This window comes from Centruroides sculpturatus, unplaced genomic scaffold, assembly GCF_000671375.1.
Source record: "Centruroides sculpturatus isolate CEXI.00-Female unplaced genomic scaffold, Cexi_2.0 scaffold91, whole genome shotgun sequence".
Taxonomy (NCBI): domain Eukaryota; kingdom Metazoa; phylum Arthropoda; class Arachnida; order Scorpiones; family Buthidae; genus Centruroides; species Centruroides sculpturatus.
The window spans coordinates 531721-547096 of NW_019384299.1; the positions used below are offsets into that span (position 1 = coordinate 531721).

Sequence of the window (15376 nt, forward strand, 5' to 3'; positions counted from 1 at the left end):
GTAAAATTCGAAATCGTCCCATTAATAACCGCTATTTATTATCGCACGTTATATTTTAGACAGAGTTATTTGGAAGAGTGCGCTCTGAAAGAATTGAAAAAGCGCATTTGCGCCTCGCAGACCATCATCGGACCGCACTTTCAAAAATTAGACGTCGACAATTCAGGTAATGTTCTGCTTGTTAACCTTACGTAGCGTGTTAGACGAGATGTGTGTGGGGGAATTAGCTTTTGTTTTCTTCTTTGCAAGCTCGAACTCTGTTCCAATAATAAAATAGCCGCCTGGAGACATACAAAATGTTTTCCTCGTTAAGCTCGTTGCAACTGGAAAGTATTTTTTTTAGTGCAAAACAAGAAAGACGTGTCGATTTTCGTGTTTTCCATTTACAACGGGACAAAATAGGAAGCCCTCCAGATAACTTTTCGGATTTTAAGAATCGATCGCCCATCCTCCGAAGTGAGATTGTATTTTTGGTCGAAGACGTTTTTCTTAAAAATGAAATAAGAACAAAGGTGAAATATGGTAGGCGGAGCGAAAAATTCGAACTTTTCTTGCGTGAAAACCAACCGTATTGTGGGAAAATCATCGTGTTCCTTCGCTCGACGAAGCGGTATCGAAATATCATTCTATTTTTAGTACGAGAAAAAGAGAGATCAAAAGTTTTCCGAAGTCAGTACTTCGATTCAATTGGATATTCTGTACAAAATTTATCGTATCGTAGTTTTAATATAATTTTATGAATAAATGACAGGATCAGTCAATGGGGGTGCATATTTGACGTACACAACTCGTAGTAGTGCTCTTAACCGCAGAAAACTCAAATCTAATTGCAAAAGATTAGCATAATGGAAACGTTTTATTTCATCACTGTTCAAATTTTCAACACTCGGCCCTAATGAAACCTTTATTCGTGATCATCACATGTTTGGGTAGATTCGTAAAGGGGCTCGACATATCCCAGTCAAATCACTCCAGAAATTTTTCCTAGTTTTGCGAGTTTTACTCGAACATCAACACTATGTTTCTAACATACCAGTTATTTTATTTCCATTGATAAGTGCGATGATACTGCCATTATACAGGGTGATTCGAGTGTATTTATACAAAACGGATCATCCGAAATGAGATATTGTGATAAGTGACATCAGACTGTTAACATGCGTTTACCATGCGAATAAACTTCATTCAGTTAAATGGTGCTCACACGTCGTATTCTACGATTTAAGTGACCGAGCAATAAAGTGAACCCTTTGACATGCATGGAAACTTTTGAAATCATCCTATATTATGGATTCTTTTCACATTATACAACGGAATCACAGTTTCATCCCCCCATACGATTCAATAATGTATCGTAAACAAATTCGACAGAGGATTAATCTACTCACCGAACTTCATAAATCATTCATTGCCCTGAACTTTACGTTAAATATTATATTGTTGTGTTAAATTTTTAATTATGTCATATATTGATAAATAAAAAAAAATCAGTAATAAGTGTACTAAGCAATCACAAATAATATAAGAATACGAATTAGAAAATAGAACAATTATTTATTATTCATACTTAAATATTGTGATGTAGAAACTATTTTAAAATCGATACAATCACAAGGCGATGCGAAGAGACAGAGAGAAAACATCGGATACGAATTAAACCCGTTTAAAATATATTAATAATAGGTAAACGTGGATAGGACACGATTCATCGTAAGTAGGACTTATATCACGCCAATCAGCCATAAAAAATATTAATATCCGTTTCCTGTAAGAATAGTTATGTAAACGTAAGGCCAGAGTAAATAATTTAGATACCGAAATCGTTTTCATTCGATAAATCGATTTAGAAACCTTTATATAGCATTTCTCGCCATTTTCACTAATGCAAAAATCTATATAATTATACTTAAGCGTGATATAAAAACACGACGTATTTATTAAGTTTTTTATTGGTTAATCGTTGACGAGTTTAACAAAAATAATTCGATGCTTAAGCGAGCTTCTTAAACGGATATCGTCAATATTCGATTCTGATAGTGAAGATAATCGATGGATNTTTCCCTGCTGTTATACATAACAGAGGGAAAGTATGGCGATCGGTCAAATGACCCTTTCCCCATATTTTTGGACTCGGGGACCTTGAAACGTCGAGAAATACAAAAAATTCGGGTGTTTTTCTGCCTGTATAGATGTTAGTGTGTGCTTTTTTTTTTGTCTAAAACTGCTTAAAATATTAAAAATTTCCTTAATTTTATAACTTAGGCACACAATAACTTTCATTCGTTATCTATTTTATTTTTTATTTTAATTTTTTATACTAGATTGCATTTAATTATGGTTAATCACGCGATATCAAATAAAACTCTAATTTATGTCTCCGCAGTCACTAAGACATATTTGCTTAGTAACATCTATATTTGCGTATAGTGAAGAGATTAAAAAAGGTGATTATTTTCAGCTACTTCATCCCAGATACGTGTTGACCGTTCTCCACGAAGCCAGGAAGGTCCTGCGATGTAAACCCAACATCAATTTGGCATCCACGGCTCTCTCTCATCAGATTACAGTCTGTGGAGATCTGCACGGCAGCCTGGAGGATCTCTTGACCATTTTTTATAAGGTTTCCCTTTAGAAACGATGAATCGTTGTCGAGTCATTCGTTATCTTTAGAAACAATCTCTTTTCTTTCTTTCCTCCAGAACGGACTTCCGGCTCGACACAACCCTTACGTGTTCAATGGAGACTTTGTCGATCGCGGTTCACACTCTATAGAAATCCTCATACTTCTTCTCATGTGTTTGATTGTCTGGCCAGATTCTGTTTATCTCAATCGTGGAAACCACGAAGATTTCGCCGTTAACATAAGGTAAGTCTGCGCCATCTTATACGATTCTGCTATTCTCTTATTTACTCGAATATTAATAAATACATAAACACTGTAACATAACTCACTCGTTAATTAGGAGTAGACTCTACAAGAGAAAAATTCGATTTTTATCATCTTAGCTACCGCTTCGATAAAAAGGAATTTAGCAAATGATAATATCCTTTTAATTATTGTTTCAGCAATGAAGGCTGCTCTTCTGATACAGAGATGGTATCGGAGATACTTAGCACGGTTAGAAGTAAGAAGAAGATGCTCTTGGACCATTTTTCAGTCTTTGGAATATGCTAACGAACAGGACCAACTCAAAGTAAGTTCCGCATTACATCAATATGTTTGCAAAAAGTTTGCAGCATTAGAAAATGCTGCAAACTTTTTGCTTCTATTGAATGAAGTAAAATTAATTTTAACCACATTAATAACATCAAAAATATAATTAAACATAAATGAATGATAATTTTGTTACAAAATATTTAATTGTTTTCTTAGAAAAACTTTTCTTAATTAAATTTAAAATATAAAGACTTGAGTTTAAAAAAAAGGAAATCATTTAAATTACAATTTAATTTTAATGGGTGGTAACGCAAATTTAAGTGTTCTTCATTAGATTAAACTTCTTAGTTGGATTTATAAAGGCAATCTCCAGTTTTCTTCTCGACATTATTTAACGTAAAGAATTTTTATATTTGTTAAAGTTTAACAAAGAAGTGAAATAAAATCTTCTCTTGCAAAAATAAAACTAAAATGTTTCAGTACATTAATATAAACTTGCATTCAAACTGAAATAAAAATTTCAATTCAAATGCAAGTCCGTAGAAAAAAGATCTAATTTATTTTTAGTTTATAATATCCATCATCATTTTTAGACGGTTTTAACACAGGATTTTATATACATATATTTTTCCTAGCTTCAGCAATTTTTCAACGATCTCTTAACCCACTTTTCTGCAGCCAAGCACACATTAAGCCCTATTATAACTACGAGTCTTCAGCAGTCGCTTAGAGGTAAGACATCAATCATTTATTTTAAAAACAAACTCAGAAAACATTCTCTGTTTTTTGTTTAAGCAAGAAACTGACATTTAGAAATGGCCCTAGGACAAAATCTGTGTCGGACATTTCTAATATGACTCGCGGCAGTTCTCTCCAAAACTGAAAGAAAAAAGTTCGACAAACAAATAATTGATTTATTTTTCTGTTTTAGGACAACCGAAACAATTAATTTTGGCCGAACAAGAAGATTTAGAATTGTACGAAGCCACGAAACCGGAATCGGTTAGATTGGAAGAATCGTATCCAGGACCTCATTTAAAATCTCCACTTTCGGCCACCGACGTTACTAATGTAGTCGAGGCTTTCAAACAACACAAGGTATGTCCTCGTTTTTATATATAATATTTTTCTAGAATATCTGAGCTTTTAAGCCAAAGAGAGCTTCACGTTTATTCTAAAATATCTTAAAACCAAACGACAAACACACACACGTATATATTTTCTTATTTAAAATTGTCATTTATCTATTTTTCTATTAAAATACACCAAACAAACTTTTTAACTTCAGCAATTATATATATTTATTTTTCGTTGATACATTTCGAAATTCATATTGGTGTTTTTTTTTTTGGAATGTTACCTGAAAATATCCTTGAATAGGTCGAAAACGCTTGTTCTAAATATATAATTGCTGAAATTAAAAGGTTGATTTAATGTATTTTGATTTAACTTTCGGATAAGGAATCATACCACATTTTTCTATTATGTCAAGTAAAAAGGAAAAATACAATACAATCGCTGATTTGACTTCTATAATACAAATGCATTGTATTTCCCATTAAGAAATAATTTAAAACGCCATCCTATATGATATATTTTCTTTCTAAACGTCTAATTTGAGATAAAATGATTTAAAAATTGTCATTTAGCTACTAAAGTATTTTATACATTCTGATTTATGTACGCTTTAAATTTAAACTTATTGTGGCTATATGTCTGAAACCTATACATACAATATATATATATAATATACATATATACATAGACAAATATAAATAGGCAAATGCACGTACAGTACTTGATTACTCAACAACAATGTTCTTAGGCAAATACTCAAATATACCAACGACGTAAGCTTTACGTATGTTTATCCGAAATAACTGTTTTCTATTATTATCATTGACAATCCTCTCCTTTTTTTTTTGTCTAAAACTGCTNAGCAAGAAAAATTAAAATTCAAAATAAATATTTGATATGTTTAAAAGCATATTAATTACACACAAATAAAAAAAATTAATAAATGTTCTCTTCCATTTCTGTCATTTCTATTAATAGGCTAAATAATAACAACGAGCAATTATTTATTGTGGCATCGTCACAATGCAGGGCTGCAATTTGTAATCATATTTTTTAAATTTATTTAATTTAAAATATGTGCTTTCCACCTCAAATTAGTAATGTCTTGCTCCTGTGCATCACTTTTCCTGTTAGCAATTAGATTCACGCCGGTCATCTAACAGTTCTAACTAACTCCTTTCAGGAGAAAATTTTTGAATTGAAATAACATGATTTCTGAAACCGGAAGTCATGTTATTTCAATTCAAATATTTTCAGCCCCTAATCATTCCATATCCGGTTCCATTCCATTATTTTAAAGTAAGACATTATGAAAACTCAGGAAAATTGTTCTGAAATTTATATTATGTTTTCATGTAGTTAAATACATAAATTTTACATCAATTAAATTATACTACGCGTTACACAATTATAATTAAATTTAAACACTTGTATATATTATGCATACAGTTTGGCCCAGAGAGGGGTGCATTTAACCGTTGTAAAAATAAATTGCTACCTTATTTAAAATACTTTATTACTTGTAAACGTGAAAGTGAAATGTTCTCGTTCAATACACAAATTACACTTTTATAAATTATCGAATTTCTTGAAAAATCTCTTTTGGTCCAATCTGTTAATATATATAAATTTTAAACTATTTCTATTTACATTTTATTAGCTTATAAAAGACTAATTTGTTCCCGAAATTTATTCTAGAAATAACATTAAGTTTAACGCGTAACTTAATAGTGTACAAAATTGACGAATTATTATAGAAGGAAAGGTTTATATTAAAGAAAAAAATTAAGAATTAATCTGAATATTTCCACATCCCTAAGAAAGAAGGTATTCATTTTAAGGAAGAGAGAGGAAAATGTGGATTTCGAGTGTTATAGAAATGTTTCGCAATGCCTCAGAAGCGGTTAATTGTTTGCATTTTTTAAAATCGAATCTTTTGTGTTGGAAATCATTCGACTTCTTTCATAGAAATAATTAAATTTTATATCAACCAACTAAATTAAAATGTAAAACGGTGCGAAAATTTCTGAATTTTAAATTAGACTATTTATTCTTTTCCAGAATTTTTCGATTAATGAATTTTACTAGAAAGGGTTTTCCTTAACAATATCGAGAAAATTTTAATAAGGAATTCCTTTTCCAATATTCCATATACTGTAATCGTAATAAAAAAAAAATATTTATCTATATATTGTTTAACATATTTAGGTGATGACTATTTTCTCCGCATCGAACTACTACGACATAGGAAGCAATCGTGGAGCATACGTAAAACTGATGGGGGAGACGTTGGAAACGCATTTGGTTATGTACCTGAGCATCAGCAACACCAAGACCACCACCATAACTCAAAGGTGGGTGTAAAATTCGAAATCGTCCCATTAATAACCGCTATTTATTATCGCACGTTATATTTTAGACAGAGTTATTTGGAAGAGTGCGCTCTGAAAGAATTGAAAAAGCGCATTTGCGCCTCGCAGACCATCATCGGACCGCACTTTCAAAAATTAGACGTCGACAATTCAGGTAATGTTCTGCTTGTTAACCTTACGTAGCGTGTTAGACGAGATGTGTGTGGGGGAATTAGCTTTTGTTTTCTTCTTTGCAAGCTCGAACTCTGTTCCAATAATAAAATAGCCGCCTGGAGACATACAAAATGTTTTCCTCGTTAAGCTCGTTGCAACTGGAAAGTATTTTTTTTAGTGCAAAACAAGAAAGACGTGTCGATTTTCGTGTTTTCCATTTACAACGGGACAAAATAGGAAGCCCTCCAGATAACTTTTCGGATTTTAAGAATCGATCGCCCATCCTCCGAAGTGAGATTGTATTTTTGGTCGAAGACGTTTTTCTTAAAAATGAAATAAGAACAAAGGTGAAATATGGTAGGCGGAGCGAAAAATTCGAACTTTTCTTGCGTGAAAACCAACCGTATTGTGGGAAAATCATTGTGTTCCTTCGCTCGACGAAGCGGTATCGAAATATCATTCTATTTTTAGTACGAGAAAAAGAGAGATCAAAAGTTTTCCGAAGTCAGTACTTCGATTCAATTGGATATTCTGTACAAAATTTATCGTATCGTAGTTTTAATATAATTTTATGAATAAATGACAGGATCAGTCAATGGGGGTGCATATTTGACGTACACAACTCGTAGTAGTGCTCTTAACCGCAGAAAACTCAAATCTAATTGCAAAAGATTAGCATAATGGAAACGTTTTATTTCATCACTGTTCAAATTTTCAACACTCGGCCCTAATGAAACCTTTATTCGTGATCATCACATGTTTGGGTAGATTCGTAAAGGGGCTCGACATATCCCAGTCAAATCACTCCAGAAATTTTTCCTAGTTTTGCGAGTTTTACTCGAACATCAACACTATGTTTCTAACATACCAGTTATTTTATTTCCATTGATAAGTGCGATGATACTGCCATTATACAGGGTGATTCGAGTGTATTTATACAAAACGGATCATCCGAAATGAGATATTGTGATAAGTGACATCAGACTGTTAACATGCGTTTACCATGCGAATAAACTTCATTCAGTTAAATGGTGCTCACACGTCGTATTCTACGATTTAAGTGACCGAGTAATAAAGTGAACCCTTTGACATGCATGGAAACTTTTGAAATCATCCTATATTATGGATTCTTTTCACATTATACAACGGAATCACAGTTTCATCCCCCCATACGATTCAATAATGTATCGTAAACAAATTCGACAGAGGATTAATCTACTCACCGAACTTCATAAATCATTCATTGCCCTGAACTTTACGTTAAATATTATATTGTTGTGTTAAATTTTTAATTATGTCATATATTGATAAATAAAAAAAAATCAGTAATAAGTGTACTAAGCAATCACAAATAATATAAGAATACGAATTAGAAAATAGAACAATTATTTATTATTCATACTTAAATATTGTGATGTAGAAACTATTTTAAAATCGATACAATCACAAGGCGATGCGAAGAGACAGAGAGAAAACATCGGATACGAATTAAACCCGTTTAAAATATATTAATAATAGGTAAACGTGGATAGGACACGATTCATCGTAAGTAGGACTTATATCACGCCAATCAGCCATAAAAAATATTAATATCCGTTTCCTGTAAGAATAGTTATGTAAACGTAAGGCCAGAGTAAATAATTTAGATACCGAAATCGTTTTCATTCGATAAATCGATTTAGAAACCTTTATATAGCATTTCTCGCCATTTTCACTAATGCAAAAATCTATATAATTATACTTAAGCGTGATATAAAAACACGACGTATTTATTAAGTTTTTTATTGGTTAATCGTTGACGAGTTTAACAAAAATAATTCGATGCTTAAGCGAGCTTCTTAAACGGATATCGTCAATATTCGATTCTGATAGTGAAGATAATCGATGGATATTAAAGTATTGGGAAACGAATGTATTAATGCGTTGGCCACCGTCGTGTATTTTTCACGAGATTTTATCGATATTCGGAAATATTCATTGTTAAATATCCCGTCGGTAAGCTAAAAAACATTTTAGCAACGAGTTGCGTAACTTTCCCGGCTGTTACGATTGTTTATTTTAAAAAAAAACTTTACATTATTGAGCAAAAAATAAAATTGTGTGGCTATTAAAAATTACTATAAAACGGCAAAAAGCTTAATTTTGAGGGTAGGAATGGGTTTTATAAAAAAAATTATAAATTCCAATAACGAGTGAAATTGTCATTAAGTCCGACCCTAGTCCAGATCCACATAATCCCTTTATCTCTCCACCCTCTCGACCTTTCACCACCAAAATTTAATAGCATCAATGCCCCCCGTATACAAGCCAACGTACCAAATTTCATTTCTTAATCTTTACCCCATCCTGAGTTATTACGCGAAATAGACCCCCACTCAGAGGATCAAATTTGACACGGTTCCAATACTTTCCGATACATAACAACAGGGAAAGTAAAACACGAGCTTTTAGTAAACAATTTAATTTCTACAGGGTTGTGATGATTGTATAAGTGATATTTTCTATTCTATACGAAGCTTTTCCTTTAACAATTTATCAATTTTCGTGATTACTAAGTTTCGTTTATAAACGTTCATCGTTCTGTCGAGAATAAAAATGTAATGTAATGTTTTATTTAAACTACAATAGTTCCTTTGCGAGTAAATTAATAAACTTACAATCGTACGAAATTTCACTTATAGATACTATTATAATTAATTAATATGTATTAATATCATAGATTCATTATCCAATTCTTCAGAATAATCCTATTTTCTGCCGCTCCAATTGCGTGGGATGTTATCATTCTTCTAATGACTTATTTACTCTTTTGATTTGACTGGATGTAGCATAGAATCACGCCCTTACAATGCCAAGTATCTTGAGAAATTATTCATTATTCGAAAATATAAAATAATTTCGAAAGGGGCAACATATTTAGGCAAATTCTAATATAAATTATTTTTCTAATGATTTAAGTATACATTAACCGGTAAAATTGTAGAAAATAAAATTTTAAAATTATTTTAAATAAAGGTAAAATATCAATTAGCGATTGGTGTTCGGTTATGGAGAAAGAAGTGGGACTCAATTTACCGTGGAGACTTCTCTGTCACAAAATGGCGCAGTGTGATTTGGAACAGGGAACCGTCGACTATAATACGACTTTCGACGATTTTTGTTTTAGTAATATTCCTTCCGTAAGTTCATTTTTAATAAATTATTTTAACTTTTTACTTAATTTAATAAAGAAATTCGAATGAAATTTCGATCTCAGGAAGGTCCTTCTATCATGGAAACTTTATACAGAAATAAGGAAAATCTGGAAACGATATTTAGGGTTATGGATAAAGATGGATCCGGTAAGTTAAACTTATTCTTATATTTTTAATTGGTATAATTACAGTTTTACAATTAGAAGATGTATAGCTAATTGATGTAGAAGGCGTTACAGGGTTAGAGGTTCAGTTAATTGGTACACAGAGCCAGAGGGATTTTTTTGACACATTTCCAATGCTTTAGGTCTCATTTCTATGGAGGAATTTACAGAAGCTTGCCACCTGTTGAGTCAGTACATGGGAAACCCCATATCTTCGGAAAACATAGATAACCTGGCCCGTAACATGGATCTGAACAAAGACGGTTTCATCGATTTTAACGAGTTTCTAGAGGCTTTCCGATTGGTTAACAGATCTCGTCGTCAGAGCTCTTCGAAAGGTTCCTTCAAAGAGAATTCGCTACGAGACGGCATCAACGAAAAGCTCTCGCCCTCGTGACGTTGCTTGGGAAACTTTCCAAAACACGTATCTGTGATGTTCAGTATTATGGCATAAACCAAAACCTCGTTTAGATGTTTGAATGGATATTTTATAAATGTTTATTGTACAGAAAATGATCCCCTTCTCTCTTATACTCGATCTTCCCTTTCGATTTATCGATCTTCCATGTATAATGTCTTTTGTGTATCTTATATTTTCTGCAGATTTAACTTAATAAAATTTATAATTCTTGTTGTAAAGTTTTAAATCGGACGATACAGTTGCCTTTTTTTTTCCTCCTGCCAATTTTTCAAGTAAAAAAAAAAAACCGCCATTTTCGCAAAGATACACGCAGTAAACTACAGGAGAAAATTATTTTTAATTTATCATCCTGGTAACGTCACATGTATAACTCTGTTTTTGTTACATCATCCTCTTTGCTTCCATAAATCTGCTACAATTCGTTATGACGCGAATAGCAGATTTTATGGATAATAATGTGTCGTGTCGCGATTAACAAAATAAAAATGAATCTTCTCACGTCATACAGAAGTTAACCTTATTAAAGCAATAAATTCCTTCTTCATCTGATAAAAAAAAATAAACAGATGATGGAAAATGTTACCGTAACGAACACGGAAACCGTTGTTATATTTGGATTTCGCAAATAATAATCGTTCTTCTGCAAAATCTAAATAATAATACAAAAAAACAAATAACAATACAATAGAAACATCGCAAAACAAATAGATAATAATACGAAAAAATTCAACGAAAACAAAAGATCCGCCATATCAGGAGTCGAGTGTAGAATTCTTTCAAACTGAAGAACTGTAACACCGAAGCTTTATTCGAGGCTGGTGCCTAAACATCTCGCAAAAAGAAAAAAAAAATGGTGACGAAAATTGGATTCCGTACTCACCAGGTACCAAGCAGCAATAAATGCAACGCAGACAAACCGACTGGCCAAAAACAAAGAAAATAATGCAGGCGCTTCCAGGGACAATAGTTTAGCTCCCCGGTAAGCATTAGTTGTAAATTATGCCGCTACACAATTGGATTTGAGTGTTTCAGGTCGTATTTACGAGCCTTGTCATTTGTTTATCGTACTGTCTACGTTGTCGAACTCGTTATACGTTAAATAAAATGGAATGTGGTGAGTGTGGTGAGTGTGGTGTAAAATATTAAAATATAGTCATAGACAAAATTTAAACAGTACGATCTGTGATATACCGGTACAATACTAGTGTTTTCCGTTCATATTTATAAATGCTTCGTTCGAAATTATTAGTTAAAAGTGAAAATAAATTTACGAATAGACATCTCGCTTAAAATTGAATTATTCTATAAAAAATTAATATTGTAAGATTACGAGATGGAATTACGAATAAAATAAAACATGGACTTAAAGTTTGATACGATAATAGTAATTAACGTTCTGTAATATGCATAAATATACTAATAAGCCTTAAAAACATTACTCACATGACATAATATCCAGACAATATGACGGTTGCGTATTATTTTTGAAAGGATACTTAGGATAGATAGAGAAAACACAGGGTTCAAGACTAAAACTCCTCTCACTCACAGCCAATTATAGGTGGAGGGGACGTAATGCTTGCTAGGGGATACTCGGAATTTTTTCTTTAATAAGTACAACTTTGCAATTTCTAAATGTTTATTTTCTAAACATATTATAACATAATTGCAGTATTCTTTCTTTTTTATGCATATACTGCATTCCATTTTCCAACCGTTAACGAAATTCTGACAGACAAATCCAAATCCGGTTGCCGAGATTGGCGCTGTTCGCCATATCTGCATAATTTAGAAATACAGTAATGCTTACCTTGGTGTGTGTTCTGCTGGTTCGGTCCCTGTCTCGTGGGCAACGGGGCTATTTTTCGGCAGATAACACCGAAAAAGTATTGTTAGATTGCCAGTTGCTGGGTGAAAACAATAATTTGTTCACTTACCATACATGCACCGGCATTAATTTTTCGAAAAAGCCAGCGATGAGTTGCTTAACTTTCCCGGAAACGTTTGGTGGTGGTGCCATCTGTTACGATATTTTATTTTTAAAACTTCTTATATTTTTAACTATTATAAAATGGGAAAACGCTTAATATTGAGGTTAAGAACGGGTTTTATTAAAAAAATTGTAAATGCTAATAACTAGTAAAATCTTCATTAAATCCGACCCTACTGATACACATACACACCATTCCCTCGATCTTTAACAACCAAAATTTAATAGCATTAGCATCGATTCCTCTAATAAACAAATCTCCCTACAAAATTTCAGAAATTTTCGACAAAAAGCACAGGACTTAAGATTGAAAGACCTTTTGTTATTCTGAGTAACAATCTGAATAAAATTCATTTGTTTCCGTGCAATTTTATCGTTACAAGCATAAAATTAAGCCGTAAAACTGAATTAGCTCTCTATCAAACACCCGTGAACTTTGACCTTTCGATCCGGAAGTTTGTCCAGCACCTCACTGGTAACGAGGAAGACCTAAGTTTAAAATTTGAGCTTTCTGGACCTGGTAGTTTCTTCTCTACCGGGTGAAAAACAAGAAAATAGTTTTTTTTTTTTTTTTTGAATTTTTGCACTTTTCAAATTGCTTATATTTTGGCAACCGTATTACAGAAAATCTCGAAATTTTGCACACTACCCGAATAAACAATTTTCTTTCGAACGAGGACTTCTGAATTACTTCGGGTGTTTGGGGGCGGAGAAATAGAACCCCGAAAATCGGCAACTCTGATTCCTTCGTAACTATACGTAATCAGTCGATATTTTTACTTGGCAGGAAGTGACTGCCGTGAGCCTTGATATTTAATACAGTTGCTATACGGTCTATTATCTTTAATAGAGCAATTCAATTTATTATTGCAGTTAATTGTAGTTAAATATTTGAATAAGATACGTATTTATCGTTTCTTCGTTCGTCTTTACAATATTATTTTTAACATTTTCGATAATCTTTCCGCGCTTATTATTTTTTATATTTATTGTATTTATCTTAATCTAGATTATACGTTGAACATATTTTAAACATTAACATAGCGATTACTTAATCATATTTTTAATACCGGACTTAATAGGAATTCAGGAAAAATGTTACGGGTAATCTTATCGTGGATTTAAGTCAGTCCTTGTACTTTGTTCAATAATAACATTGGTGCAGGCCTAATGTCGAGGGGAAACTGTTCTTTAATCTTATTTAATTTTAATTCGAAACTGTAATTCTACTTAAATAATTTAATTTTTTTAAAAATCCGACGAGTTGAGTAACTTTTCCGACTGTTATGAGATTTTATTTAAAAAATAACTTTTATATTATTTTTAATTACAAAAATTGTATGTGGCGCCATCTGTTACCAGATTTTATCACAAACTTTTGTATATTTTTAATTAGTATTATGGAATGACAAAAGCTTATTTTTGAGTACAGAGAGATTTTGTAAATTGTTGTAAATGCTAATAACGAATAAGATCTTCGAAAACTTTGGGGTGATTTAGTAAGAGTGGTTTAAGTCCATGGAAAACAATTTAACAATGTTTCTGATATTAAAAAGGCCATTGTGACTGCATGGGATGAAATTGGCGCAACTCTTACTCCATCCACGACCAATGGACTAATTAATGTTATTCGGGTTAATGGTAAACAAATTAAGTATTAAACATTTTTTCTGTGGTGCTTTTTTGATCCTGGCTGCAAACTTTTTTCCGGGCAAATTGCAAGCAAATGATTTGTTGTATACGAATTTCTTAAATATAAAAAAATATGTATTTTTACTTCATATTTTGTTTATGGTTATTTTAATATCCAAACAACGTATTTACAGGAGATCGGTTAATTTTAATAGGAAGTTCGAAAACTCGGATGGTCTGAAACTTTTTTCCGGAACCGCAAATTGTCTGTCTATTCATTTATCTAATGATGCCGAAGAGTTGCATGCATAAATATTTATCTGTTTCGTCTTTGAATCTCTTAACTTTTTTACGTATTTTCCACATTCTTTCGTGTTTTAAAATTTATATCCTCATGAGTTTCTGTATCTAAATTTGTATTGTTTGTCACTCAATTTTTATGACTACTTTCTTAAAATATCGATATAACGACTTTATTTTCCCTTCTAAAAACCTAATTTTAAGATGTGTCTATATATTGTATCTACTTTCTTAATTCTTCCTGCACCGTGGGCACCAAGAGGCCTTTTCTAAACGCCAGTCCTCGAGAGGGTGAGCGATCAAAAGATGAGGGTTGGGCCCCGGCTGCTTTTGAAAATTACCAATATGGATTCGAACTCGAGTCCTCAGTAGTGGTAGTGTAATACTTTTATGGCCTCGACTATCCGTGTATCGTACTATTGATATTTACAAGTTTAAATGCTCCATTTAAGCTATTCTTTCTGTTCTTTTTGGTAATTGCATTGTGCAATTCTTTCTGTGTATATCATAAATATTACTAAAGATTTCAAGTATAGAACAGTTTATAAGTAAAATAAATCAAACAAAAAAGCAAATTTATAAACTGATTGTGTGTATTTAATTAATTAATGTGTAATTCACTATTCGTTAAGGTTTTCTTTGTTTTTTAAAATCTTAATTACTTACTAATCCTAAGTATAATGCTGTTAAATATATTTGCAAAATGACGCATTCATTACGTAAAGATGTATACACATAATAGGTCCAGACAATGGTGACTCTAGTATCGAGGTCTCTTGTATTCTGTCTCTCCCCTGAAAATAGATAATTATTATTAGAATGTTACAAGTCTCAAAGATGTTTATATTTTAATCCAATTAGAATAAAATATTCAAATGTTATAAGTCTCTCCTCCATTAATTTCTCATATGTATAG

At 32.0% G+C, this 15376-nt stretch overlaps 3 protein-coding genes across 6 annotated transcripts in view; 2 read left to right on the forward strand and 1 right to left on the reverse strand.

Moving 5' to 3' along the window:
- Nucleotides 1–15376, forward strand: part of LOC111633128 (serine/threonine-protein phosphatase with EF-hands 2-like) — a 142170-nt gene that overhangs the window by 102731 nt on the left and 24063 nt on the right. Inside the window, exons 13-16 of one of the 2 annotated variants that reach the window (XM_023377750.1) lie at nt 60–166; nt 9775–9938; nt 10016–10100; nt 10261–11517. In XM_023377750.1, the coding sequence (XP_023233518.1) occupies nt 60–166; nt 9775–9938; nt 10016–10100; nt 10261–10514 (610 nt within the window). In that variant the 3' untranslated portion in view covers nt 10515–11517. Of the gene's footprint in view, nt 1–59; nt 1454–9774; nt 9939–10015; nt 10101–10260; nt 11518–15376 lie in introns of those variants that run through there. The other variant, XM_023377688.1, reaches the window with a different exon arrangement.
- Nucleotides 3042–4340, forward strand: LOC111633367 (serine/threonine-protein phosphatase with EF-hands 2-like). The gene is made up of 3 exons (XM_023377959.1): nt 3042–3194; nt 3793–3889; nt 4089–4340. Exons 1-3 carry the CDS (start codon nt 3069–3071, stop codon nt 4277–4279), a joined length of 414 nt encoding a protein of 137 aa, XP_023233727.1. The 5' UTR covers nt 3042–3068; the 3' UTR covers nt 4280–4340.
- The window catches only part of LOC111632908 (protein Red-like), a 42614-nt gene continuing 39219 nt past the window's right edge, over nt 11982–15376 (reverse strand). For 2 of the 3 annotated variants that reach the window (XM_023377527.1, XM_023377462.1), the window contains exon 21: nt 11982–15254. In XM_023377527.1, coding sequence (XP_023233295.1) covers nt 15221–15254 — 34 coding nt within the window. In that variant the 3' untranslated portion in view covers nt 11982–15220. The remainder of the gene's footprint in view (nt 15255–15376) is intronic. The other variant, XM_023377588.1, reaches the window with a different exon arrangement.